General features: G+C 52.4%; 2 protein-coding genes and 1 long non-coding RNA gene across 3 annotated transcripts; 1 reads left to right on the top strand and 2 right to left on the bottom strand.

The window, feature by feature from the left end:
• Positions 1-2,485: 2,485 nt before the first annotated feature.
• On the bottom strand, positions 2,486-11,686 carry LOC125326775. Its single transcript, XM_048305249.1, has 2 exons — positions 11,030-11,686; positions 2,486-3,311 (listed from the first exon to the last, which is right to left on the bottom strand). The coding sequence occupies exons 1-2, from the start codon at positions 11,594-11,596 to the stop codon at positions 2,532-2,534; spliced, it is 1,347 nt and encodes a 448-aa protein (XP_048161206.1). The 5' UTR covers positions 11,597-11,686; the 3' UTR covers positions 2,486-2,531.
• A 5,719-nt stretch (positions 11,687-17,405) lies between these two features.
• HAND2 (heart and neural crest derivatives expressed 2) lies at positions 17,406-19,801 on the bottom strand. Its single transcript, XM_048305225.1, has 2 exons — positions 19,233-19,801; positions 17,406-18,212 (listed from the first exon to the last, which is right to left on the bottom strand). The coding sequence occupies exons 1-2, from the start codon at positions 19,785-19,787 to the stop codon at positions 18,114-18,116; spliced, it is 654 nt and encodes a 217-aa protein (XP_048161182.1). The 5' UTR covers positions 19,788-19,801; the 3' UTR covers positions 17,406-18,113.
• A 620-nt stretch (positions 19,802-20,421) lies between these two features.
• LOC125326763 lies at positions 20,422-26,548 on the top strand. The gene is made up of 4 exons (XR_007203984.1): positions 20,422-20,817; positions 21,245-21,337; positions 25,453-25,602; positions 26,410-26,548. It is a non-coding gene; the product is annotated as an uncharacterized LOC125326763 (long non-coding RNA).
• The last annotated feature ends 800 nt before the right edge of the window (positions 26,549-27,348 follow it).

The raw sequence follows: 27,348 nt of genomic DNA, 5'->3' as shown, positions 1-27,348 counted from the left end.
CGCCCGGATCCCCAGGCGCAGCGGGCTGGGTGGACGCGGGGAGGCGCCGGGAGCTGGAGACCAGCGGGCGATGGGGAGGCTCGCTGAGGTGTTCCTGCCGTCGGGGAGAGTGTCGGCCGCCCGATCTCGTCAGGGAAAGCAAGGAGAGGGGGGAGACAGGCCACTATGCGAGCACAGCCCTTGAGATGTAACCCGGGTGAGGCCCCGCCGGGCCGGCCCCAGGAATGGTGGCAAGAGGCTGCAGCCGGCCTGGGGGACTGTGCGTGTCCTGGGTAGGGACAGGGAAGCAGGGGAAATCGCGTCCCACGCGTGAGAATCAGCCTCTCATTCCCGCCTGGAAATGAGCCTGTGCCTCGGGAGCTGCCCCGGCACCGCACCCGCAGTTTCTCCCGTGCGGCACACTCCGTAGCCAGCCCGCAGGGCATTTTCCGACGGTGAGGGGAAAAGCCAAATCAGGGTTGTGGAGAGTTCCGCCAAGTGCATATTACCGATGGATTTCCCTTTCCCGCCACAAGATTTTAACGGGTTTTGAACGGAGAGAAAACCCGGAGCTGAGGGATGCTGCTAAGCTTACAAGGCTGAGAGTATTCGCCGGGGGCTGGGGACGGTATATCTAAAGGTACATCCCGCACACTTGGTGCCCACCGACCTGGTGTCTCGACCTTCCCTGGAATTACTGCAAATTAAAGGTCGATTATGAGCTGAGGGGTGCAAGAGGAAGCACATCCCTGTGCCTGGCAGCGCTGGACTCCAGAGATGCTCTCACTTTACGCCGGGGCCAAGTCCTTTGTTTTCTGAAGACAGACACGCCGGGCAAATCCCTTCAGGGTCTGAATGACAGCCTACATGTCCCACTGCTTGGAAGGCTGGGTACAGCCGGCCTGACGGCCGAACATTGCAGAATTAGGTTTTCTGGGTGAATTTTGTGCTTCTCGGAGTCAAGTACTCTTGCTGCGAGCGGGGAAGACCCCAGTCGAGAGGTTTTCCTGGGGACGGTGTTTCGAGGTTTGGAAAGGAGTGGCAAGAAATGTCACCGGGCATTTTCCAGCCATTACTTCAGTGGGAAAATAGGACGGGAAATGCTCCCCCGATCGGCTCTTTCCTGCGTTGTGCGTTCGGTTGTCGCATCGTCCCTGTGAGCTCAGGGAAAAAGAGGCCCTCTCCCTGCCCTTGGCCTTGCGGGATGAGTGGAGGCCGTGGGGCGAGGTCAGCTACCGCCGGAGAGGAGCGGCTGCTGCCCTCTGCCCGCCTCAGGGGCTCCGGCTGCCGGCTGGGGCGGGCCGGGGCGGTACCGGCTGCCGGCGACCGTGACGGGCGGTGGCTGAAAGGTTCGAGGCTCAACCACACTCGAAAAATAGCCCCCATCAAAAAAAAAAAAAAAAAAAAAGAAAAAAAAAAAAAAAAGAAAAAATTTAGTCCGTCAGCTACAGGCAAGATCCCTTCTGGTTTTGATACACACACCCCCCGCTCTCCTCAGCCTTTAGTGGCTTCCCTGCCGCCCGAAGGTGCTGGTTGCAGACCCCAGGCCGCATAGCTGACCCCCAGCCAGCTCTCCACGCCGAGAGACTGGCATCTGAAATATTACCCAGGGAGTTGGAGCGGCTCCGGCAGTATCGCCCCGCTCTTCCCCAAAAGGTATCCAGGGAATCCTTCCCCTCCCTTGCCCGCCGAAGCCCTTTCAAAGAAAGTCAGCCCGGTGTGTTAGCCTAAGTACGAAGCATCCGAGGAATTTCCAGCGGGGAAACGAGCCCTTTCCGCGGGCTGGCGGCGCTTCCCCGTCCTGCCCGGGGGCTGCGGACCGCCAGGCGCAGCCCCTGGCGGGGCGTACCTTTAGGCATGGAAGCGTTTAGCGGTTTCGGCGGTATTAACTCCTAACAGGGTGTGAAAAGTATTGGGGATTGAAAAAGCTGTGGGAAAGTGGATTCTTTCCAAGTCAGGCGGGCTGGAGCTTTCCTCTGCTCTACTGGCGGACACCTTGCGCTGCTCCTGGCGCAGGGCCCCCCGAGGAGCCCCTTCCCGGCGGCTGGGAGCCAGACAGCCCGGCAGGTGCGATGCCCCTCGCGACTTGACGGAGAGCTTTTATAGGTGGAAAACACGGCGTCGCGTTTTGCCACCAGCCTGCTCACCCCTGTCGCCCTGCCAGCTCCATGTCGCTGGGCGCGGGAGATGCCGCTCGGTGGTGGCTCTTCAGAAGGGTCCCTGGCCTCGCCAGGCAAGGTCTTCCCGTCTTCTTTTGCTCCGGGAGCGGAGGCTGGGCCCTGCTCTGCCTCCAGCCGCCGCGGCCCCACACCCCTGTGTTCTTTCATCGCAGCCCCGCCGCCGCAAGCGGCTCAGCGGCGTAAGCACCGCCGGGCTCGCAGAGGCACCCGGACAAAAGGACTCTTCTCCCAAAAACTTCTTGTCGGGTTTTTTCCCTCTTTTTAATTTTTCACTAGTACATCCGGGTTTTTTTAAGTGTGAACGGTCCGAAAAATGACCACGGTACAAATATTTCAGACCTGATCAAACTGAATCAGCCGTTAACACTTGATCTAATTAAAGCGGATATTCACACCGCTGGCCCGGCCTCCCCGAAGGAGTATTATGATATGTAACCTGTGTCCGCCTTCACACTCTACCTTCTCGCGGGGGGGAGGTAGGGGGGAAAACATCGAGGTTTGGAAAAAAATCTTAAACCTCGGGGACAAAAAGACAAGAATAATGATGATGATGATGATAATGATAATGACATTGATGATGAAGATGATAACAATAACAATAACAATAATAATATGTTGTTGTTTCTCCTCGCCATAGAAGACAGCGAATGGCCAAGAATTATCTTCTGGTAACCTGCTCTCGCCCTGACCACGGCTGCCCCGGGGAGAGCGGGCAGCTGCAGGCTCCGGTGCTGCCGGCCTGCCTCTGTCGCCGCCCGGCCTCCCCGCTCGCCCAGCGCCGCCCCTTGGGTCGGAGGCCGGCGGGGCCCGGTGGTGGTACCCGGGTGCGGGACGGTGAAACCCCGCCAGGAAGGAGTCTTCAAGGGCTCCCCGGTAGGGAGCGGTGCGGGGCAAGCCGCTGGAGGGGGAACCGAGCGCCTCATCGCTTACCTGGCTTAGGCAAAAGATACAAAAAGAAAAACCCTTCTCGGGAAAAAAATAAATACAAATCCTCCTCAAGTACTCCCGGAGTCGCGTCCCGAGTGATGCACTTGGCCAGCGGAGGAGAAAGGCACCGGCGGCAGCTGTTCCGCCGAGCAGGGCGGGAGCAGCCGCAGCGTCTGGCTCGCTCTGCGGTTCCGAGGAACCCCGAGATAAAATGACGGGCTCCTTCTGTGGAGAAATCAATTTCTAAGCATCAGAGAGAGGTTTTAAACAAATAAATTAAAAAAAAAAAAAAAAAAAAGCTCCCCTCCGACCTGTGATTGAGGGACAGTTAAAAATAATTGCCCGTGTTAAGAGACAGGAGACCAGGTTACAGGGAAAACTACCTTCTTTCAAAGCCCGCTAATGGCCATACGATTCATTAGGTTACTTAATCCTAATAACCTTGCTAGCATCAGTCCCGGTGACCCAGCCCATTAAGCACCACCAGCTAAACCCTATAAAACAGGCAAGGGGAATGTCCAACATCTGAGCACATTTATTAGCATTATGTTCTGAGATAACATGCCCCCGGCTGCCCTGCATACTGCTGCGGGCAGGTTGGGGAAAGAGGGAGCTCTGTTTTCGGAAGGGCTGAGCACAGGACCAGGACTTCGTCAGACGGGTGGCTGGTCCCACCGTCACTGTCACACACGGTCTCCCGTTCTCTCTGCTTTCCACCCCCGGCCCCCGTCTCTGCAGACAAACAATAGCTACATTTGTGGCGAGCATTTTTTCCTTCTGATATAACCCAGGCCAACCAATGGCAGCCAGAACGAAACAAAACGCAGAGAGTAACATTTCTATCATAAACGGGAGTTAACAACTTAAAAAAAAAAAAAAAAAAAGGGGGGGGGGTGGGGGTGTGAGAAAAAAAGACTCCCTTACACCGAAACGTGCAAGTGAGTCATTGCGGTATCACCCTCCGTGAAGGAGTCGGCTGAGGGGGAGACAGGGAAAAGGGAAGTGAGGGAAGCTGCAAGGCCGGTTCCTCCCGTGCCTTCCAGAGCTGCAGACAAACCGGGCGCCTCCCCGGTATTTCCCTGCCAGGATGAGGTCTCTGTAATTTACGACACGCGAGTTGTTACAGCATTTGCCGCTGCTCAGAGTGGGGCTGGTCAGGGCGCCGGCACATGCAAGCGATTAGAAGAGCGAGACCTCTCCCAGCGCGGCTACCACCTCCTTCCTCCGGCCCTCTCCGAGCAGGCAGATCCATTCCGCTCCCGGCTGGGGAGGGCTCCCCGCGGCCAGAGTGAAATCCCTCCCAGGATCTGCAGGGGAGCAAACCGTCTTCAGACTCTGATTCTCTACAATCCCCCTACCAACATTTCTTAATTTTTCCTCTCAATTTCTAAGGAAGAATGCGCCCAGAGGCAGCGGGATGGCGTTGTTCGCACGCTGCCCCGCATTAAGAGATGCCGGCCCGGGGTTCCCGGCGGGGCTGCCGGCGGACACCGGTCCCAGGCTCCCACTGCTGCCCACCCAGGCAGCAGCGAAGGGGCGGGTGGCAGGAGCCGCCGGGATAATGCCCGGTTGAGTTGAAGGTGATCAGGCAGCGTTCAGCGTCCACAAGGAGCTGACACGATCCCTCGTTATTTTCGCAATAGTTTTAACACGCTGGCAGAGATGAAAGAAAGAACAGCGGCGGGGAGGGAACCGCAGCGCCCTGCCGAGCTGCCCATTCCCGGTGCTGTCTGCTCTGCGGAGGGTTTGCCGGTGATTAACCCTGAGGGCTGATCCTGCCAGCCCTTCTCCCCGGGAGCAGTGACCGCGACGCTCGCCGGGGTGCCAGGGGCACCGACTGCTGCCCCGCAGTGGGGCTGGGGGGGAGGTGCGCCCTGCGCCCCGTCCCACACCTCCACAACTGACAGCGATCCTGCTGTTAAACGCTTTTGTCTTTTTTGTTGTTGTTGTTTGGTTTTCCTCAAGGGCTATTTTAACTCATTAAATGTTGCTCTGGCTTGGAACTTGTCATAACAGAAGCCTGCTTTATTTATTGGGTTATTTATTTCTTTTACCAGCAACAATATCCCGAACACAGTCCAGTTGAAAGAAGGAGTTTCCAAAAACAAGGGGGGAAAAAAGGGCGGGTGAAGGTGAGGGGAGGGGGGGCGGGGTGTGGGGGGGGTGGTTTGCGTAAAAGAGAGAGAAGAAAAGAGAGGGAAAAGAAGGAGAGGGTGGGAGAGCAAGACGGGGAGAAAGCGAGAGATAAAGAGGAAAATCTAGAAGAAAACAAGAAGGAGGGGAGAAACAAGAAATGGAAAGAAAACAAGAAACCAAGAGAAAACAAGAACGCAAGCAAGGAAGAATGACAGAAAGAAAGAAAGAAAGAAACCCACACATGCCAGCTTTTCAAAATTAAAACAAGAAGCCCTGAAGTATTCATTTTGGTATTAATATTATTTAACATTAAAAACTCCGGGAACTTCAAACAAACTTCTTGCAGGGAAAAGAAAGAGAAAAGAACTATTCTCTGGAAACCATTTGTTCACAGCTCGAACTGTGCCTTTTTGGCTTAGAAACAAAACTCGAGACGCCCAACCCTGTCCCTCCTCCCCCCAGCATATATCTTTTCAGCACACATTTTAAAATAAATATCCTTACGAGTCTTTCCAGAATGCCTCCTTGTTATGAATTGATAGGATACAACATACCCCAGCTGTGTGCCTGGAAGTTGGGATTTAGCCCTTTAAATGCCAGGACAACATCTGCGGGGAAAATAATTAGGGCAGCTTCGCCCCCTCCACTGGGTGCTGCCGGCGGGGGCGGGGGGGCCGCGCCGCCCGTGCGCGGGAGGTGAGCGGGAGCTCCGCGGGCACCCGGCACGCCGCTGCACCCCCGGATGCCGCGGCAGCCCCGCGGAGCAGCAGGCGGCCACTCGGTGGTCTGGGTGCAGATAACCCCAGGAAAGAGCACCCAAGAAGGCAGAGGAGAAAATGGTACTTTTTTTGACTCTCCCTGCAAGCTCTTTTAATTTTACCATGCTTTTTGTCCTACTGCTCAGCAAGCCAAAATATAAAGAAGATTCAGAATCTAATTTCCATAGAATTCAATAAAATACGGAAAAGGTTGCCAGGAGTCTCCTTGGAGGTGTCCTGCTTGGGAAACACGGGCCGAACCTGCACGTTTTTCGTCCCAACATAAAATTAATTCAACCTAGAAGATATTTTCGAGGACGTTTACTTAGTAAAGTTTTCCTGTAGCTATTTTGTCCGAGAAGAGTGCTTAACACAAAAAAAAAAAAAAAAAAAAAAAAAAAAAAAAAAAAAAAAAAAAAAAAAATCGCAGGAAGCACTTACAGTGTGATCTTATGTTTAAGGGTTTACAACAGGTGTCAGAGCTCTCTTCGGGGAGAAGGAAATACATATATACATACATATACACACACACACACACACACACGTGTGTGTGTGTGTGTAAACCGTTACTTAAAATGACCACTTCGCTTTGAACAAACAGACAAAGAAAAATCAAAAGAAAGATGTTACTGTTTTAAACATCTTCTGTGTTAATACATCTTACACTCAGAATATATTATGTGACTTTATCATGTTTCAATCTCTATTCTCTTGTCGCTTTTAATGAGATTTTTACTGAGATGTACGCTTTTAGTCTTACGTTTGGGCACGTCTTCTTAGGGTTGGACAAGTGAAAAATACCTTTGTTTTCAAAAATAAGAGAGACGAGCGAGTACTGGCATTGTGAATGACGTAAGACTATGGACATATATTACAATGATCGGTCATCACAAATAAAAAAGTATGATGAAGCGCACGCTTGAGGTGATATACCTCTAGAAAATGAGTTAACAGTTAGTTATTGTCCCTTCTCGCCTCCCTGTATCCAGCACTATATTACCTCTTCTCAGCCAAGAGCGGGGGGGAAAATAAATTTAAAAAAAAACCCGAACTCGTTGTCCTTCGGGGAACAGCATCTCTAACAGTTGTCTTACAGAGGAGGAGCTAGTGACCAAAAAAAAACCCTGAGGAGTGAGCCCTTAATCCAAGGTGACGCACAGCTTTTTAATCCATGCCCCCATATATATGTTTATGTCCACGTATTTCTACAGCTTCTGCTTAATGCACCAGCAGCGTGTTACTCTGGGAGAGGGAGTACATGTCAAATCCTCACAGATCTAGTGATTTTAGGTTGCCGCTTGTTTTGGGGAAGCTCCAGAAAATATAAAAACTGTGTGTGGAGATAATTTTTCCATTCGTTTAACACCCCCCCCCGCTCGGTGAGCGCAGACGCCCGCCGCGCCAGGTATGGGCAGGGCAGAGGGAAGGGGCCCGGAGGCGGGCAGCCCCGGGATCCCGGGCCACCGCCTCCTCCCGCCGGGGGCTGTGCATGGGATGTGCCCGAGGAACTCCCGCCAGGGCACTGTCCGGCACTCCCTGCCCCGGCCGCGGTGCGCGGGGAAGGGGCACACCCCCGCCTGCAGAAGCCTGCGCTCCAAACCGCGGGTTTGTCTCCCCTCCCTTTCACCCCCGGGACTCCCACCAGAGTCAAGCCAGAACGGGTTTCCTGAAGGCAAACTGCCTTTTTCAGAGCCCTTTAAATCCCAGCCCGGCCCCAGGATACAGTGCACACCAGGATGCTGTACCAAAGATGCCAAGGCAGCCCCGACGCGGGAAGTGCGGTGGATTCAAGGAGAGGGAGCAGTGAAATACTGAAAGTACTCGCAGCTGGCAGATCACCGCAGTACCCATGGCAGGGGGGGCTCCGGCGAAGACAGGGGGTCCCAGCCCCTGGGTTGCTGCCCGCGGCCACCGCACACGCCCCGGCCAGTGCGGCCGCGGAGCTCCGGCGACGGAGAGCCGCCCTTTTTTTTTTTCCTTTTTTTAAAAAATTTCCCCAGAAAGTGCGGAATTCACTCGCAGGAAACGGCAGCAGGGTGACGAGAGGGTGCCCTGCCCCTACGCTCGCCCAGCTGTGCCCCGGCCACAGCAGCTCCCCGAGCCTGCCTGCACCTCCCCGCGGATGGATGTGCTTCATGCCCTTGTCGTGCATGGAAACCCAGGCCATCCTGCGAACGACGTGTTGCCTAAATAAAGATAAAACGTGCTATACATCACAGGCTTTCCCGGTTATTCTCAATGACTTGTCGATTCCTTCCCCCTCCCCATCCATCCCCCTACCCCCCTTCCCCCCCACTCCCCCCCCCGGCACACGTGCAATGATAGAAAATGGTTTTTAAATGACGAAGGGTCACGTAGAGCCATCCTGATCGTTTAGTAAAAATAACAGAGCTATTATAGAGCCGAAGGAAGGAGCCAGGGAGTTCACCCACACAAGGCTCCAATACCGCGCCTCGACTGAACGCACACACAGAGGCAAATGTATGTGTGTATATATATATATATTCACATACATATATATGCAGCGGCACCGTCCCATGTGAGCCTCAGGACTCTCTCATTAGACCGTAAATACGTGCACAGATGACAGTGAGCGCTCCTGTATGGAGGGAGGGGGGGACGCGGAAGGGCTGCTTGTGTCTTTGGGATGAAAATGTACATAAAGCCTTTTATGAGAGCTCGGGAGACAGCAGTTGCTCACTAACATACTTTTTTTTTTTTTCCATCTCTTTTGCCGAAAACTGGAAATAATTAAATTCTTTAAAGGTTTACTTTTGAAACCGTGGCTGGAGAAAACTATGATTCAGGTGTAAATAATTACCAAAGTCATGAAAGCAGCAACTGCTACATGTGGTTTATTCATTGCTTGCCTTTTTTTTCCCCTTTTTTTTTTAATCGTTTGATCATTTTCATCCCTAACTGTCTGCCAAATTCACATATTTGTAATTTACTAAACTTTATCGTTCCTACCAGGATAGGGATGTTGTACATTAGTTACCAGACCCATCCTGCCCTAGCCCAGTGAAGAAGCCTGGCTGGAACAAACTGGATGCTCCTCAAGAAGGGATAACGCTATTACCCCGGTATTAGAACTGAATAAAAGATGCTCCCCCTTTCATAAACGCTACCAGACCCACTCGACTTCAGACTCCGGAGAAGAAATGAATTATTAAAGGAAAGAAATTGTTTAAACACAATAGCTACTTGGCTAAATGAAAGCAATCCCTGGGGCAAGACTAACAGCGTTTGGCCAGAGAGCACGATAATAGAAGTATCCGTTCAATGAAAACCTTAGAGAAATAGGAGAAACGTGGATGTATAACACACAGCATATAAAAAAAAGCCCAGGATTTACTTCATGCCTGTTTTCTTCAGCCAGCTCCTACTTTTTCTTTTTTTTCCTTTTTTTTTCCCTTTTGCCGACACTATAACTTCAAGCCATTTGACTCTTCAAACAATCACGGTGGAAAAAGGCAGGAAACCGAACTTTTTTTTTGCCTGTGTCGTATTTAAAAAAAAAAAAAAATTTGCATAGTAAGCCACCACTTGAACATGTTCTGGTGTTGTAAAAGTGTTTTTTATCAGGCTGTAAATTACTGCCACTCTGACAGAGCAGCCGGAAATGTAAATCACACCGTAGAGCTGAAGTTATGAAAAAGTTTGTTCCCTTTTCTGCATCCCAGGAAGATCTCAGGGCTGTTGGATTGGGAAGGGAGGGGAAAGGCTTGTTTACTATTTTCCTTCTTCGCCAAACTGTTGGCTCCACGGTGCCTGGGACTTTGATGAGAAAGAATGGACAATGTGCAGAGTCCCTTCCTATGACACCCAGGCCACCGCCACTTGGGAGGTCCTTTGGCCTAATGTAACCACAGCTAACTGCTCCCAACAGGAGGCTCTGTGGATCAGGCAGGGTCACAATTATACTTCTGCTAAAGGCAAGAGTTGCCTTAAAAAAAAAAAAAAAAAAGACAAAAAAAAAAAAGACAAAGGGGGGAAGGAGGTAGGCAAGCAGTTGAATGAAAGCCTTTAGATTCATTTGGGGAAGGAAAGACCGAGAGAGGAGCTAGTTGAAACCGTTTCCAAGAGGCATGAACAGAATGAGGTTGCATCCATCCAGAGGGAAATTTTGGGGAACGAGGTCCGGGGCACTTCACACGGGGTTACTCCGACCCCAGCGCTGCCACGCCAAATCGCCCGTCGGGAGCAGCGGACCTTCCCCGCAGTCCTGCAAAGTGTTTTGAGGACTCATCCACGGACGGGAGTCCTCCTTGGTGCCATACATTGCATGGACATTGCTCCTCTAAGGCGGGGAGGAGAGGGCTACACAATCGCGGTCCACAACGAGCCCTCAAACATCACCCATTTGCGCGGAGGGGGAGAAGAGCTCCAGGAGGAGACACTACAGCCGATCGGCCTCTGATTTTGGCAGTCGGGGGGCATCAATATTTTAGGGAGGTGGGAGGACAGGAATGTTGAAATTCATTATATGTCTCGAAGAGAAGGATGACTTTCCAGAGCTGTTAAAACACGAGCCTCTTGCATTTACGTGAAGAGGTGAAAAAAAAACTGGGAGGAGGGAAGAGGGGGGATCTCCCTACCTCCGCCGCTTACCGGGACAGCAGCTGCCGGCCCCTGTGGGTTTGCAGTCGGCCCGTCCTCCCGGCTCCCGGCTAGCCGGCCGGGTGTGCTCCCAGCGCCCGCCGGCTGCCCTTCCTCTACTCCTCCCGCTCTTCCTCCCGTCCCCCGTTTAATGTTCCCAGATTCACGCCGCTTCGTTACCATCCCCGGTAGCCCGAGCCCCTCCGGGTCGGGGGCTTTGGGCGGATCCGAGTGCTGCCTCCCGCCGCAGCGGGCGGGGCACGGCGAGGGGTCTTGTCTTGTCTCCCCATTCCCACCCTGTCCCCGCGTCTGGGACAAGGGGGCACCTCAGCCACCCAGCTTCGGGCAGCTCCTTTCAGGCAGCGAGATCCGACTGGGAGAGGAGGGACCGGCTCTGGGGATCAGTTCGGCCGCTGGCCTCGGACCCGCTCCCCGCCGCCCCCCGCTTACCTGGACCACGGTCCCCGTGTTCGGCGACGGGTTCTCAGCAGGACGAGGGTGAGAGGGCCCCCGGGTGCACAAGGGCATGGCATGGCCCCCCGCGCACCCCAGAGAGATCCGGCGAGAGGAAGAGAGAGGGAGGAGAGAGGAAAAGCCTTTTTTCCCCCCTTTCTCTCCCCGTTTGAGCCGAAGTGACCCGCAGTATCTGGAGAAGGTTTTTGAAGACGTTTGGGAGGGAGGGAGAGAGTTTTCTGCTGAGAAACTCAATCTGCCATACAGTAGCGACTGCATCTGGGATCTGTCACCGCTGACAGCACCACAGGGCACAGACATGATCTTCCGCACAACACTGCAACTCCCCAAAATACCCTCCTCGTTCCCAAGGTATCTGCCGGCTTGCATCGCACTCCTTCGCCAAAAGGGGGAAAGCAACCTGAGCCCCCGCAAATAAATACACCGAGAGGAAGGCAAGAGAGAGCAACCCTGTCTCCCCCTTCCTCTCCGCGATGCTGAACGCTCGGCCGCCGAGGGCGCAAGGCGAGAGGCGATGTCATGCTCTGAGGGCGCAAAAGCCATAAATGTAGGCTCTCGCGCCGCGAGATTCTCGGGAATGACTTTAATGAATAATTTCGGAGACAGTTATGGCTTTAGGTAATTACTGCGCGGCTCTATGAAAACCAGATTTGGGAGAGAGGTAGTCAAGGCCAAGCCGTGTGCTTCGGCTCGCTCCTGCCAGACCGCTCCAGACATCACCTCCCCCCATCGCCGCCCGACCCCCGGGCGTCCCCGGCCTCCTGCACCCCCCCAGCTGCCGGGGTCCTCCTTTGGGCAGCGCTGCCAGCAACTTTGCGAAGGCTAGAGGCTTGTCGGGGGAGCACCTAATATTATTATTTTTTTTAATCTCTTCCGCCTCCTGTATTCTCTGGCAGAACATTTCATTATCTTTTAGGCCAGTTTTAGAAAACTTCTCTGGGTTTGCACACGTATTTATCTTTTTAAGAAGTTCATTATACGCAGCTGTTGCAGCCTAAATCCACATATGGCATACAAATAGGGACCCCTATAGGAGATTCGGCCTCTCTATTACCCCCACATGTTTGTTCAATAGACCGGACGGCAAAACGATTCCACTGCTCTGCACCAAAATAGAATTGTACATTTTTCTCCCGAGTCCTTTGGGCAACGCAGGGGCTTGTTTCTGCTTTGAACAGCCTCCACGGTTAGCAAATGAAGGGCTCCGAGATGCGGGCCCGCTGATCCCCATTGTTTCGCTAACACATTACTGCTGTTCCCAGAAGGCCGCTCCAGGGGCAGCGGGCCCTCGGTCCCAGCCCTGCGGCTTGCAGAGCCCTGCGCCTTGCCCAGGCAGTCCGCAGGGTACGGGCCGCTCTCCGCCAGGATCCGCACGGCCTCTGTCGGCGGGGAGGCGGCTCCAGCCTCAGGACAGGGGAGTCCCCGGGGACTCCCCTGCCACAGAGCCGTCACCAGTCAGAGGTCTGCCATAAAGGGCAGAAATAGGATTTTGCTGGGATTTTTTTTCGGTTAGGGCTTGTTTCGCAGCTTTTTTTTTTTTCTGTAACAATTTTTTTTAAATTCGCTTACTCTCTCCCTACCCCCTGGGTCGGTGGCTGTGGTGGGAAGCCGAGCTCACAGCATACCGTTTGCACTGATTCAGAAAGGAAATGTTCCTTTTCCTTTCGAGATTACAGATAGACACAGAGGAGCGTTGCGGTATCTTAGGGGGTTTATTTTATTTTATTCTGCTGGAACAAAGAAATTGAAGTATTTTAAAAATTATTTTTAGGGTCACACAGGGCTTTGTTTTTCTTTTCTCCCTCCTCCTGGCAAGCATGTTTTACCGCGAGAATTTAATCCTTCAGATAAATTGTCTAACATTATCTTTTTCCTCTGGAGACGAGATGAACAGCTTTCTCATCCACCCCCCCGTCCCTCCTTCCTGGTAGTAGCACTGATTGTAATGTACAGCTGGACAAGTGTCAGCCGTCCAAGACTGCGAACAGCCAGTGGAGGCTTAAGTTGTATTTATTCAATTATTACTTTTTTTATCTCCTTGAAGGAAAAAAATAGAGTGATACGAAACATAAAAAATCGTAAAGTAAGAAGTTTGTCAAAATAAGCGCATCAAACGTGGTCTTGGGTCCCGCTGAGCCAAGGCTTCCACGCTGGCTGTTCAGCGTTACCGTCAGCCAGCCCCAGCTCGCAATTAGAGGCGATTCATTAGGATTTAATAGCAGGTGCAAAGCCATCTCCTTGCCAGCAGCACTGCCGTTTGGGTAGGGAATCGTCTAGTTTTAGAGCGGCCTCCAACTCTCCCGGCTCGTTCTAAACCTGGCTACCACTTTGGATAACGGGGTGTCGGCGCGCCTGCGACTGCCCGCGTGTAAGCGTTGCACTTTGTTTGGCTAATTTCTCCCTGCCGACATAAGGTGGAAATCTGCCTGGCTCGATATTTATTTTGGAAGACAGCGCTGTGGGCGAATGCGCCGGGAGAAATCGGGCTGAGATAAAGCAAGCGCTGGGCCGGGGGCTGGAGGGAGCGGGGTGGGTGGGGGGAGTAACCCCTCCCGCGGAATACACCGCTTTTGCTTTCTCAAAGTCCCAAACAGACAAATAAACACACAACCTCGGCGGCAAACTCAGAGGAGCCGGAGCCTTCGGGGTTCAAAACCGGGCCGTGCCGAGGAGCCCCGGGGCTGGAGTGCCGCGTCCCACTGCACCCGCATCCCAGCTGGCGGCCGCGGCCGGGCCGAGGCTTGGAAAGCGTCGCCGTGATTACACCCAAGTGGAGAGCAGGATGGCTCCGAGCCGTCTGATCTGACGTCAACATGTCTCTAGCTCCTCGCTGCAAGATAGAGGCAGCAGAGCCGGGGGAGGGACGGCTCTAATCATTCCCAGATGTCTCTAATAGCAGATATAAAGACTTATATAGTGTCTGAGAATAAATTTGTAATCAATGCTCTAAAATCGCATCATCAAAGCAATGGTATTTCTGGAGGAAAATGGGATTGGGGGGAGGGAAAACTGAGGAAGAGGGAGACACACACCGCGCTGGTTTGGGAGGGGAAGAGGCAGGCACAGGGAACCTCCGAAATCCGCTGGCCCCGCGCATCACTCGGCTTTGCTAGAATTTATGTGAATATATAATTCAGATAACAACTCTGCTTTACGCTCCGTTGTATGTGACAAGCTGAAACAGCTGAACAGTAATTGGCTAATCAGAAATAGAAACGATGGGAACTGGTTTGCAAAGGCACATATTTCATGGCCCGCAGGAAAAAAACCCCCAAATTAAAAATATATAAAACATTGATAAGCCCCTCGTTACAGCAGAGGGGATTATGTCTGTAGGCGTGCGGAATGCGTTTCCTTCCCATCGCTACTTGGAGATTTCTTCTGGGTGTATTTGTGAGTCGCTGGGCGAGTACGTGTGAAAAAGGAGGATTAAGGTTAGGTTTCCAAGCGCAAAAGGAGGATATTTTGCTTAGGGGTTTTATTATTAACCTTCTCTCCCCATCTCCCTGCCCTCCTTTCAAGTTCATGCTGTCTCCACGGCATCCCCTAGTACTGTTTTATATCCCGCGAATTTGCCCGCGTATGGCCCGGCGCTTGTTCTAGAGGTGTCTTTGGCTTGGCCGAGAGGCCCCGTTGCAACTCTTTGACAACGATATCAAACTAGAAATAATTATTGCAATAATCTTTTGAGGCAAAGAAGAGGTCCTGGGAACCACGGGGGAGAGGGGGAGTATGTGTAAAAAAAAAAAAAACCCAGACCACAACATAAAGCAAAACGAAGGAAAAAAAGCCCCACCACCTTTTTTCTCTTTTGCTTGCAGGAGTGCAGGTATGGCATACACATCCGATAGCAATGAGGTACCGCATGTTGCAGGGTCCCCCAAAACTCAGTACTGCCAGCAGCCGATAGGCTCGCTGCCAGCAGCGGAGCACAGAGCCGGCCCCTCGCTGCGTCCCTGCTTTCCAAAACCCGGACGAGCTCTGAAATTCCACGCTGCTGTCTGCCTTGGGGCCCCCAGGGGACACGGAGCCACTGGGGAGGTCCTCGCCTCCCTGCGAGAGGGCGACCGTGCTGTTTCGGGCCTGCAGCCGGGCCCACACCCCGGGGAACCGAGGGGCCGCTCCCTGGGAGGGAAGGGGAGGAGGGACGTCACCCGGAGGAGTTTTGTCGCTCTTCCTTTTCAAGGGCAGAAAAAAAATTAAAATGCTATGTTCTCCTGAGAGGGAGCGGAGAGTCTCGCTCCCTCAGCCACGAAACGAGGCGACGAGCCTAAGACACGGGTCTGTAAGTCAATCAGGGGACAGGGGCTTCAGCGACCCGGCTGCTCTCCGCCGGCCCCCTGCCCTCCCTTCTCTCTTCCTCCCTGCACCCACAGAGAAATGTTGCAGAGTGGGAAAGGCTGCTATGCCTCCTCCTTCGTGCCTTAAACCTCGGTAAAAGCTCCCAAAAATATTTTGGCCCCGAGGAATTACCGGACAGGTCGACGGGATGCCGATGCCCCCGGGTGCGGGCAGGATGCAGAGCGCAGCGCTCTGCTGTTATCAGGCCTTGGCTCCGCCGGCGGAGAGCTGAGGCCAGGGCACTGACATCCCCATCTACCATCAATTTACCTTCTGCTTCCCCATTTAGCTTTTAACGTCAAAACCTACATTTTTGTCGGCTCCGGCCTGTCTAGGGCTCCTGTGATTTAGCTGCAGGAATGGCTGCTCCTGAGAAAATAGCAACATCCTCATTAGTGAGCAATTAAAAGAGATCCTCCTTACCGGATTCAGAGGGGGTCCCAGTTCTGATAAACTGACTCTACAAAACCGGAAAATTATTCATGGGGAAATATCGGACAGGCTATTCGGAGACTGGATATCGGAGCCGCCCGCCAGCCCTACCGCGCATCACTCGGGGGGGAATTGCAACCCGGTGACTCGGTTGAGGGAATCTACAGAGAACCTGCCCATGATGTGCAGCACCGCAGCACTCGCAGCCACCCCTCACCCCTTTTATTTTTTCCTGTGCCGCTATAAAAAAAATAAAAATTGTTTGAGCAGGGAACCCAGAGTGCGAGAAGCTCCAGTTCATCAGCTGCGCAACTAATAGGCAAGGAAAAGCAAACAAGGGGGCAGATTCTTCTCTCCAAGTGTTATAAACAGAGGCAAGTGTCTGTAAACACAGACCCATGCTGGAGAGCAGAGCCGAGCTGCCTGACCCGACGGGAGGGAGGGCACATCACTTTTGTCTGGTTGTTGTAACCCCGCAACCTTCCCACTGTCAGCAGGGGCGGCGAAACGGCATAGGGGCTCCCTTATCTTTTTATGGGCAATTGCACATCTACCTACGCTTACTGCTGGGTCTCGTTGGGAACCACTTCCTTAGGCGCGGTGACATGGGAAGGCCGGCAGGTAAGCAGCCCTGGACCTGGAGAGAAAGCCAGCTTGGTTTAAGTTGAGATGATTGGAGTAAAAGTACAAAATACGAGCCCTAATTTTATTATGGAAAGGGTGGAAAACCTTTCCCTTAATCAGGAACGGACAAAAAATACCTAGACCATCTTCCTTATGTGAATTTAATTTAATTCCTTTAATTTTTTTCCTTGCGTGCCTGCGATGCAGAAGGATGCCACTCATTTCCCAGCACGGAAGTCTTGCAGCTCGCCCTGGTACTGGGGAGCAGAAAAGTCACCAGACTGGCCCCGGGACCCTTGTAAAGGAGTCGATAGACGGGGCGAAATATATAAAGAAAGAGAGATCCTGCTGGGGAGGCAATGAACGTACTAAAGAGACCCAGAGCATGGGCTGCTGCAGTTTGCAGCTGGATAAAAAAGGTTAAAAATAATTATACTCGCTGTGGCGTACTGGAAACGTGCAACCCAGGAGAGTTTTAGGAACCACAAAGCTAATATTAAGTTCACCGTAGCTCATTGTAAATCTTACATATTCCCTACAGCACACCCTTCCCACCCACCCGCAAATCCCTTGCCTTGTTCACTCTTTCTTCCTTGACGTAAAATTACCTGCTACATAATCACTCTGAACAAAGCTCACCAGCCTCCCTCGCCTGCCTCCGGCCCCTCTCCGGGAAGCCGCCCCCGCTCCGGGCCCGCGCCTGGCACCGCCGCGGCCCGGGCTCCGGCAGCAAGAAAACCGCGCATCTCTGCTATTCCTGACCCGCCCGGGGTTTGCACCCTTGTCCATTTCCCGTTCGCAGTAGGTCTCCTGCATGGAGAACACCACCACAAGGAATTCCTGTTCAGCTGAACTGCCGGTTTCTGTTCAACACTCACAGGGCTGAGAGATCACTCCCTCCCTCTACCCCTCCTTTCATTCAGTCACTTGTTTAAAAATAAAATTAGGAGCCATCTTTATAATTTAGTTTACTTCCGAATATTTTAAATATTATGAAAAAAAAGCCATAAACAACGCTGTTATTCAAAACATTTTGAGGTATAAAACATAAAAAGATTTGGATTTTCTTTTTCTCCTTTTTCTTTTTTTTTTCTTTTGTTTTGTAAAAAACACACACAGTGGTTTATTGAGTACTTACAACGTTTACACCTTCAATATTAATTAGATTCCACTTTTTCCCTTACGGACGGAAGTGCACATAACCAATAACTGTTGAAAACATCTTCAAATACCGAACGACCACAACAAAATTACAACACTAAATACCGAGTCAATCGAAACATTGGTGCAACTGCTTCTGTTGAAATATAGCTTTATAATCCCATGAATATTTATATCCAAAAGGCCAAGTATTAAAGATACACTTCACATACACACTAATGCCAGGGAGGGATTTTTTTCCTTCTCTATGATTCTGTTTTCCCCACGTGTTTTATACAGAGCAAATAACATTCACAAAACATTTAGAGACATTACCCCTTACCAAGCTGGAGTTTCCTCTTCATATATGGAATGCTTTTTCCCTCTCCTTCAAATATCCACATTTTGGGGGGTTGGGGGAGAAATTGCACATAAATAAACTGGATGATTCCAAATACAAAGAGTCCTCAGAGGAGAGCTCACTACCGAGACTAAGAGGACGGCTCCTCCAGTCCTGCCGTGCTCACTGCTTGAGCTCCAAAGCCCAGACATGCTGCGGCCAGCCAGTCCTCCCTTTGGTTTTCTTATCGTTGCTGCTAACTGTGCTTTTCAAGATTTCGTTCTGGGGAGACACGATGCGAGGGGAGAGAGAGAAACAGAAGGGGGAGAGGGGAGAAAAAAAGGTTAGATATATTCCTCCGCTTTCTAAGTCGCATCTGCTTTGCTTCGAGTTCGAAAACTACGACGAGACTCGAGCTCATGGAGGCCTGCGGGCTTCAAGAGACATAACGGGGACCTCCATGGGATCTCGCCGCGGGCGAAGCCGCCGCCCGTGGGAGCAGCCTCGCGTGGTGCGCGACCGCCCGCGGGCCCCGGCGGAGGCCGATTCCCGCTCCGTGCCACCCCGCTGCTCTGCCGCGGCCGGAGCGCAGGGCTGGAGGCTGAGAGGCGCCAGTCATCCACGGGGATTACGAAAAGGCCCCCCCTAAACCATCCCCTCCCTGATTGCGGGAAGAAGCTGGGCACCGGCATGTACCAGGGCAAAATATCGGACTTGCGGCCACGAATATATGCGGGAATCAATCACACGCGAGCACGCCACGGGGCCTACACGAAATTGGGCTTGCGCTGCCTCGCCTAAGCAGACTCTCCCGCTAAAAATCAAAAAAGTTGAAGCGCCGAGTGCAGAGACGGGAAAGCCTCTCGCTGCGAACCTCGTACTTGCCGAGGGTTTAAAGCTGGGCTGGGCTTAGCAGGTAATCATGCCTCCAGATTTTCTTTTTAAGAGAGCGGAGGCTTGCCTCCTGCGAGATCACGGTTTGGGATACGGGACAAGCAGCAGCCCGGGGAATAACCTCCCCGGGGGCCCCTAATGTGGCAGCCTTTTCCCCGCGGCTGCTCTCAACCACCGGGTCGGATCCGGACGCTGACGGCCGCCCGCGGCTGTGGCACTGTCCCGCTTTTGGCCCGCAGCTACGGCCAGGGACCGGTGGGGCCGAGATGTCCCCTATGGACATCCCTCGGCGACTCTGGCCAGCGAGGCGCCGGGTGGGCTCGGATGGGGCACCGGCGGGCGACCGAGCAGCCTCCCCTCCGCGGCTCCCCCGCCCCGTCCCGCCCCGTCCCGTTCCGAAGCACTGACCAGCTCTTTCTTCCTCTTCTCTTCCTTCACGTCTGTCTTCTTGATCTCAGCCTTGAAAGCCTCCGCCTCCCCGTTCTGGTCGTCCTTCGCCAGCAGGTCCATGAGGTAGGCGATGTAGCTGGTGGCCAGACGGAGGGTTTTGATCTTGGAGAGCTTGGTGTCGGCGGGCACGTTGGGGATGCACTCCCTCAGCTCCGCGAAGGCGCTGTTGATGCTCTGAGTCCTGCGCCGCTCCTTGCGGTTCGCCGTGCCCCTGCGTTTCACCGGCCGGGGCCCCCCGAGCCCGGGCGGGCCGTTCCCGGGAGGCACCCCCCCGTAATGGGAGTGGTCCATGCCCGGCGCCCCGTTGGCGTACTCAGGGCTGTAGGACAGAGCCATGCTGTAGTCGGGGGGGGACATCTCCGGGTGGCTGCTGATGAGCCAGCCGTGGAAGTAGGGGTTCTCCTCGTGGCCACAGCGGGTGGCGGCGGCGGCAGCGGCAGCGGCGGCGGCAGCGAAAGGGTAGCCCTCATGGTGCACCACCGGGTGGTGGGGGAAGCCGCCCACTAGACTCATCCCCGCTCCCTAGAGCACCCCACCCCACCCCCCCGGGCCCCAAAACAAAGGTTTCCCCTCCCCGCCCGCCCCCCACCCCCGTCGCAGCGGCGGGAGATGCTGCCCGCCGCTCACCCCTCAGCACTGCCCCGCTGCCCGCTGCCTCTCCATAGGGCGCTGCTGCAAAGTCCCCGCGGGTGCCCGAGCGATCCCCCCTCCCCGGGCGCCGCCGCCGCCGCTCATGCGTTGTGCCTCCACCTCCTCCTCCTCCTCGCCCGGGGCCGGGTCTTCGAGGAAGCGCGCACAAAAAAAAAAAAAAAAAAAAAAACAACCAAAAAAAAAGCTATGGAGAGATGTCGACCAAAAACAAAATGGCTTGGCTTCCCAGCCTGGGATCTTCCTCTCCTCTTGCTTCCCTGCGCTCTCGCCAAGTCCGCCGCGGCCCGGCCGGGTGGTACTTACACGCGGCCCCCCTCCATGCGCCCCGGGCTCGGGGCGGGCGGGCGGGCGGCGCTGGCTCTGCCCTGCGCGGCAGCGGGGCCGTCAGTGCTGGGCGGGCGCTCGCATCGCTGCCCGCCGCGCCGCGCAGCTCAGCGCCCCGGCGCTCCTCTGCGGCATCCGCGCCGCTCGGCCGGGCGCGGCGGAGGCGGGCGACGGCGGGGCTCGGCGCGGCGCAGGGCACTGGCAGGGCTCCCCGGCCCGATCTCCATGTACAGCTACATGTTTAGGGCCGCTCGGGTTAATATATGTCGTCAGAAGCGGCGGCCGCCAATGGCCGGGGCGGAGGCGGAGCCCGCCGCCCTCCGCAATAAAACTTTTTGATGTTCGCTCTGCTAATTGCCGAGCTCCTCTTTTAGGATTGGCTGCCCCTCCGCATCCCTAATGTAATTAAAACAAGGGGGGAAAAATTATCATGGAGGCAGAGGTTAATGCAAGTGTTTAGCAGATGCCTTATAGTAAAATCTGCATTAAAAAATTTGAAAAAAACCCAAACAACAAAACCCCCCCTACAAACTCATTAAAACTTAAATATCGGATAATCTCAAACCAGGTACAGTATGGATCCAAGCAGTTTCTTGGCAAAAGTCTATGTGAGAGCTTGATAGGCTCGGAGGTTGCTTTGGCAAAGTGTTTTGTGCCGGTCCGGTAGAGGAACAAATAAAACCGGCTTCGGAGGGCACTTCATCGATGCCCGATTGCAACAGGCCTGCCCCAGCAGCGCTCCGGCTTATATTTGTATTGCTGGTTAATACACACCACCAGATCACTAGTTTCCGTGAGGAGGGAGGCGAAGCTGCTCTGCCTTGCCTGTCACCAGACTTGCGACCCGGGTTCGCATGGGCTGGCTCCGACTGCGCGCCTGCTGACTGACCGAGGGAGCGGAGCGCTCGGGACTTGGAGGGGGATGGTATTTTCTTCCAGAAAGAATAGTTTTGAGACATTAACAGTAAGTTCGACTCTAACTGATTCTTTTCCAGCTTGCTGCCTACGCCTATGCACCTCCACCAGCGTTCACCCGAGTGACTTATGTGCCTCAAATCGGTTTTATGCTTCTCTAACTGGTACTATCGGTAAGTAACCGAATATTTTTTACAGCATGTTCCGAGCTAATTTTCTAGCTTTTACTAACAAATATATAAATATTTCTCAGCATTCCTGCTTCTGCAATAAAAAAGACCAGCATCTGCAGAAAGCAGGTTTAGTTATCGAAAGGGAGCAGTTAAATGTTCGCTTAACGGCCAGGCCAAGGACGAAATCTCCTGTAGCTATTTAGGTGCTTTGCTTTGGTAAGCTTGAAGATATTACAAAAGAAAAATGAATCTCAAGCTGTAACTCATGGATAGCTGGGAGGCGAGGTGCATTTGTTGTCATCCTCAAATGGAGCCGAGCATTACTAAATAGCTGCGAAATACCAAATAGCCACCCTTATTTGTGCTGGCTGATGCCTAGGCTGATTCGGCGTATATTACAATGCCGTTCTACAATATAGGCAGTGTGGAAAACTGTGTCAACAGGAGCGGAGAGGTCATAAATTAAATAAAGAGAAAGATAGAGATGGAGGAGTCGGCGAAAGAAGGCAGCAAGAACTCTGGTCCAATTTCTGCAGCAGCTTAATGCGCTCTCCGGCCCCTCTGCAGAGGCTGTCGGGGTTCCTCGGGGGAAGCTCTGGGTGGTGGGAAGAGGGCGAAAAGCAACTCAATGCTCGGGGAGAGGAGGCAGGCTGAGCTCGGGCGGTTCCGGCGTGGAGAGGACTGCCGACAGTGCACGGCGGCTTGTTGGGGCCCGGGGGCTTTGCCAGTGGGTCTGCGGGCTCTCGGCAGGGAGTGCCCTGCAGGGAGTGGACGGTCTCCGCGGATGAGGCCGTCCGCCAAGGAGCAGCCTGCTGCGGTACCAGGGAGCTGGCCTCGTCGGAGAGCTGCTAAAGGCGAAGCAAAATGCCGGCCCCGCGGTTCGGCAGGACGGGGAGCGTAGAGTCGGACCTAGAGAGGAGACGTGCACGGAGCACAGACACGCAGGGGTATGTTTTTATAGGCAAATACACATATGCGTGAGCGGCTGGGTGTAAACTGAGTACGAAAGCGAAAAACCAGTCCAGATGTAGAATTGATGTATATACACATATATCTCACATGTACGCACACATGCTTGTAACCAACTGATGAATATCTGTATCTATATATGGACAAGCAGAATCCTATATATTGTGTTATCCTAAGGAAATAATGTGTCTGCAGCGTGGATTTTTAAATGTAAGGAAGGCCGTGGGCAGACTGTGCAGGCAGAGCCCTGGAGGGGCCAGGCAGAGTGTCCCTGCGGCTCGGGATGGGATGCCTGCAGGGCGCAGCCTGGAAATCCACCCAGTTTCTGCAGCGGTTCTCCAGTTTTGTTTTGCTGCGATATATTCTTGATGGGAAGAAGAAGTGGACATTGTCAAGGCCGGAAAGTTATACTGGCTTGCAAACGGGCGTGTGTTTCTTTACATTCTCCCTGTTTGTGTACGAGCTTTCCGATACACCGCAGATTAGACTGCAACTGTGACGGTCTCTGTGACAAGACATTACGGCCACTCCGATAACATCTCCAATGATGAAGGAAACGGAAAACACGAGACAGAGAAAAAGTAATAAAATATACAGGAGATATCTATCAGAACACCAGTCTCCAAAGCTAGCATCATGATTGCTTAATTAACTTTGGAGAAAGAGGGTCTCTAGATAAAGCACCCAGAAGGATCTTATATATATATATATTTTCCTCCTATCCCAGCAGATATTTATGAGTTTTATAAAGCGAGTTTTAAAGCAAATGCAACTCTCGTGCCCTCCCTCAGCTGTTAAATATTCAGGATTCCGATAATGGGTTGTAGCCTTTTCTTTTTGATCCACGAGTTGAAAAAAGCTGCAGCTCAAAGTACCTTTCCCAATACGATACTCAAATTCTGCTAAAAAGCACCAGCATTTTGCCAATCTTACACTTATTGATTTGATTAGATTTTTTTGGTGCACAAATCATATGCTGGAAAAAAAAAAAACAAACAAGAAAAAACCCCAGAAAATAAAAAGAAACCCTAGTCTTATGTCACTTTATTTCCCTGCCAAAATAGTTGCATGTAAGGCGGCGATTTATCTGGACTCTGCTGCCAAACAGGACTCTCCTAGCTTGCGGTAATAAATAAAATTTGGTGGAGACTTTGCCGAGGCTGGTTTTCTCTACCCGCTTTCTAAAATTTATTTTATTTTTTCTGGAGTTGGTATGTGGGGCTGTATGGGTAGGTTTTGCCCCGCGGTTGCTGCCTGTCCAGCCCCGCAGCCGTCCGCGGGGCCGAGCGGGAGGAAGGGGCTGCCCTTGCCCCCCGGTGGGTGCCCCGCGACGCCCGGGGAGCGGGGGCAGGAGCCCGCGGCGGGGGGTGGCGGGCCGGGCGCCCGCTCAGAGCCGCCGGGGCCACCCGCTGCCCTGCCCCGGCGCTCAGTCGCCGCCGGGCCGCTTATCGCCAGGTCACTTCTCTCCTCCCGGCCAAGAGTAGGGTGGGAGTTGGGATAACAGAACAATAGAGCTGTGCTCCCCCCTCCTCCCCCCGGGCTTGTGTGAATTAAGCTAAATTGCAAATTAACCTAATTTCTCCGAATCAGTCGGGGAAAACCGTATGGAAACGGGGAAGAGATGCCGACGCTGGGTGGTCGGAAACCAACATCTGCTGGGGACTCCGGGGCTGGCTGACTGGGAACACTGCAGCCACACCGGGCCAGGCCCTGTGAGGAGCAGGCCAGGGGCAGAGAGGCGCCTCACCGGTGCCTAGGCTGCGAGCCCACTCATTTGCTTCTTTACCGCACCTTCCTTTTGAGGAGGGTCCGAAATCGGTGGGACGATTATGGGGACAGGGCAGCGGCGGGAGCCGCAGTCACCACTGAAGTGCCTGGTACCGACGCCAGACCTACCCACCCCTGCTCCGTGCAGCAGCTCCGGGATCTCCCTTCATAATTTTCATTAAAGCAAAGAAACAATCAGACAAACGAAAGCACCCCAAGGGCACCCCGTCCTTTGCTTTTGAGGCGCTGCCCTGGCCGGGCAGCCCCCTCGGCATCTCTCCTTCCCGCAGCTCCCTAAGTGCCGGGGTACCGATTTCCTCTCCTTTCGCCCGGCTGCCCACCACATCACTCAACCGCCCGGTGCACGGCTTGAAAAGCCGAGACGGGTTTGAATTTATAGAGTGCATGATGTCATTGACCCGGGACCAAACGTATCAGAAAGGGGTATCATTCTAGGGTGGATTTGGGGATGCCAGAGCATCGCGTGTCCCAGGGGTGCCACGCGTCCTGTATCCGGGCAGTCGCTTAGGAATTCGTGAAAGAACACAAACACGCAAGAAAAGGGATTTTTGAAAAGACGCACGGAGAAATATGATTTGGAGGTCAACCTGTCAGTGCGGGTTAATGAAAAGGACTTCTGCCTAATGGGTCTGGCTTGCACCCTCTCTTGTGCTTACACAACCTGAATTGCAATGCCCAGGGCAGAGGGCGGGATCGGGCCCAGCAGGCCCGAATTAATCGCTGCCCTTGGAGGTGGAGGAACCCTGGTTTACATTACTATTATCGGTAATGAACGCCCACATATTTCAGGCATGATAATCTCCCAGCCGTGTGTATACAGAAAAAAAAAACCAAAAACCAAAAAAACAAAACCAAAAACCGAAAAGAAAAGAAAAAAAGAAAAAAAGGAAGGAGAAAAGATCGGGGATGAGAAAAACTCAAGACACTGACCATTTCGTAAGTCACAATGATTGGCAGTAAGTGCAGGACCCTACGCGTTTTACCACTGCATGTGCAAGCAATTATTCAAGGATTGCTTATATTTGTGACTGAAGATCCAGAGTTGCATTTAGACCCTGGACAGGAATCAGGGAAAGAAAAGCAAAACATTGCGAATTCCAACCAAGACCCCTTCTTTGTCAGAAGAATGGTAGTAAAGACCTTACAAAATTCTACAGTGTCTCTATTTATTGGAATTGTTACATAGATCTCCTGTACATGCACATGTATAAACACGCACACGCATGCAGACAAACACACTGTTTTTCCACTTAATATTTGTTTGTATTCCCGGGAAAGAGCATCTCAAGCTGCTCTTGATGCTGATGAAATAGCTCGCGAATGTAATTGCCTTCATTAACGAATATTTTGTCCTCCAGCATCTGAAGTTCAGACGGTGGAGGAAGAAGAAGGCTAGGCTGGCATCGTTTTGTGTTTGGGTTGACAAAAATCAACACTTCTATTGTCATTCTTCATGGAAAGTCTCCATTTAAAGAGGCTGGGGTTTAAGAAGCCTTCATAGATCAAAGGTAACCTCGCTTGGCTTAAGAGAGAAGTCCCTCTGGAACAGTGAAAATTAGCTGCAATTTGGCCCTAACTACACGCCCCAAAATGTCGGTGTCGTCCTGCTGGTGTCCCCCGCGCCGTATACCTGCTGCACTGCACCCCGCTCCCGCTTGCCCGGGATCGGCTGCAGCACACGGGCTTGTCCGAAAATTCAGCAGCTGAGTCCTACAAATGTCGGCTGCACACTTGTTGCAAGCATCAGCCCGTACCGCAATTCCTATATGCGTATCTCGGTGTAATTGATCTGGCTGAGTGAGGTCTTTTTGGTAATTTGGATACACCAAGTCTCCAGTTAATGACATATAATCAGCCTTTAGGTCACTTGGTCATTCTCTTATTACAAACCCCTCCTGCTCTCTCTGATCTCCTTTCAAACTAAATTTCACACAAACAAATAAAGCAAGACAGGGACAAGTCCTTAAAATGCAAGAGTGAAATATTGGAGAATTGCTCGTGGGGAACTATAAACATTTTAAAAAGAAAAAACCGAAAAGATAGGACAGAACATCTTATCGAGAAAGAGAGCATTGTGTACAAAATATGGAGGGAAAACCGGTCTGGCTTGTGTTAAACGTGACATAAAATTAAAATAAAATAATTACAAACAGAAACAGCATAATGTAAACAGAATACAGGAGGAGACTTTACTAGAAACGCATGGCCGCGTACCGTAATTTGTTCGTGCAGATGATACAACCTATCTGTGGACACACAAAATGTTTGTTTGCTGCGCTTTAGCAAGAAGTAAATTTCTTTACTCTTCTTTTCAGGAAAGTTAAGAAGCCGGAAAATGGAGAATTGAGTGTCATGTACCTCCCCAGATCTGCAGGGAAACGGAGCAGCGGCCAAAAGGAGCGGGTGTAAATGCGACAACAAAAATAAATACTTTATATCACCGTGCAGAACTTATTTTACTAAGTCAACACTTTTTTTTCTGCAGCTCGCCTTTTCTTTCCTCTAGGGAGAGACAATGCTCACTTTTTATTAGGTGTTCCCTAAAAGTTTATTTTGATCCCCGTCCAGGTGTGTATGTATATGTATGTGTATGTATGTATATATATATATAATATATAAAAAAGTATATACATATATACATATGTATATAATCAACAGGCTAAGGGTCATGTATGAGCAGAGGCTGGTGCCGTGACCGGGAAGAAGGGTGATCAGATGCTCTAGGTGAGATCTCAGGGCCCTACAGGCTGCAGGCAGCTCATTGCAAACCGAGCCCCGTTTTCGGAGCTAAAGTCGATTTATAAAATCGAGAGAGGGGAGATATCAACGTCGTTCAAGTCTTAGCGCTTTGAGAAAGCAGCCTGCAGAAGAGGACTGCGATCTACACTCCCTCACAGGCATTAGCGCCTTTCAAAATATTATCGACATTTTTACCAGCGGTCTCTCATTCGTGTGTAATACGGGGCTCAGACAGGCGCTAATTGAGCACGTAGCGCGTGCGAGGTTGCGAGAATGAGTGTCGGGGCAGGCTCACACAGCAACAGAAATGGGAGCGATAGAAGGAGAGGAGTGTCACAGGCCCCCGCGCAGTGCGTGTTGGTGTGACACATCTCGTTATTAGTTCAATACATTCCCGGTCTTTTCGGGATTTCTAAAGTTGTTGGTGTTTCTTTTTTTTTTTTTTTTTTTTTCCACCACCCGCCCTTGGGCTACTGGATTGAAGCATCAGCCCGTAGCCACACGGGGATTCGACT

The sequence above is a fragment of the Corvus hawaiiensis genome, chromosome 5 (assembly GCF_020740725.1).
Source record: "Corvus hawaiiensis isolate bCorHaw1 chromosome 5, bCorHaw1.pri.cur, whole genome shotgun sequence".
Taxonomy (NCBI): domain Eukaryota; kingdom Metazoa; phylum Chordata; class Aves; order Passeriformes; family Corvidae; genus Corvus; species Corvus hawaiiensis.
Note: the sequence above shows the minus strand (reverse complement) of the source record. Positions and strands in the feature narration are given on the sequence as shown.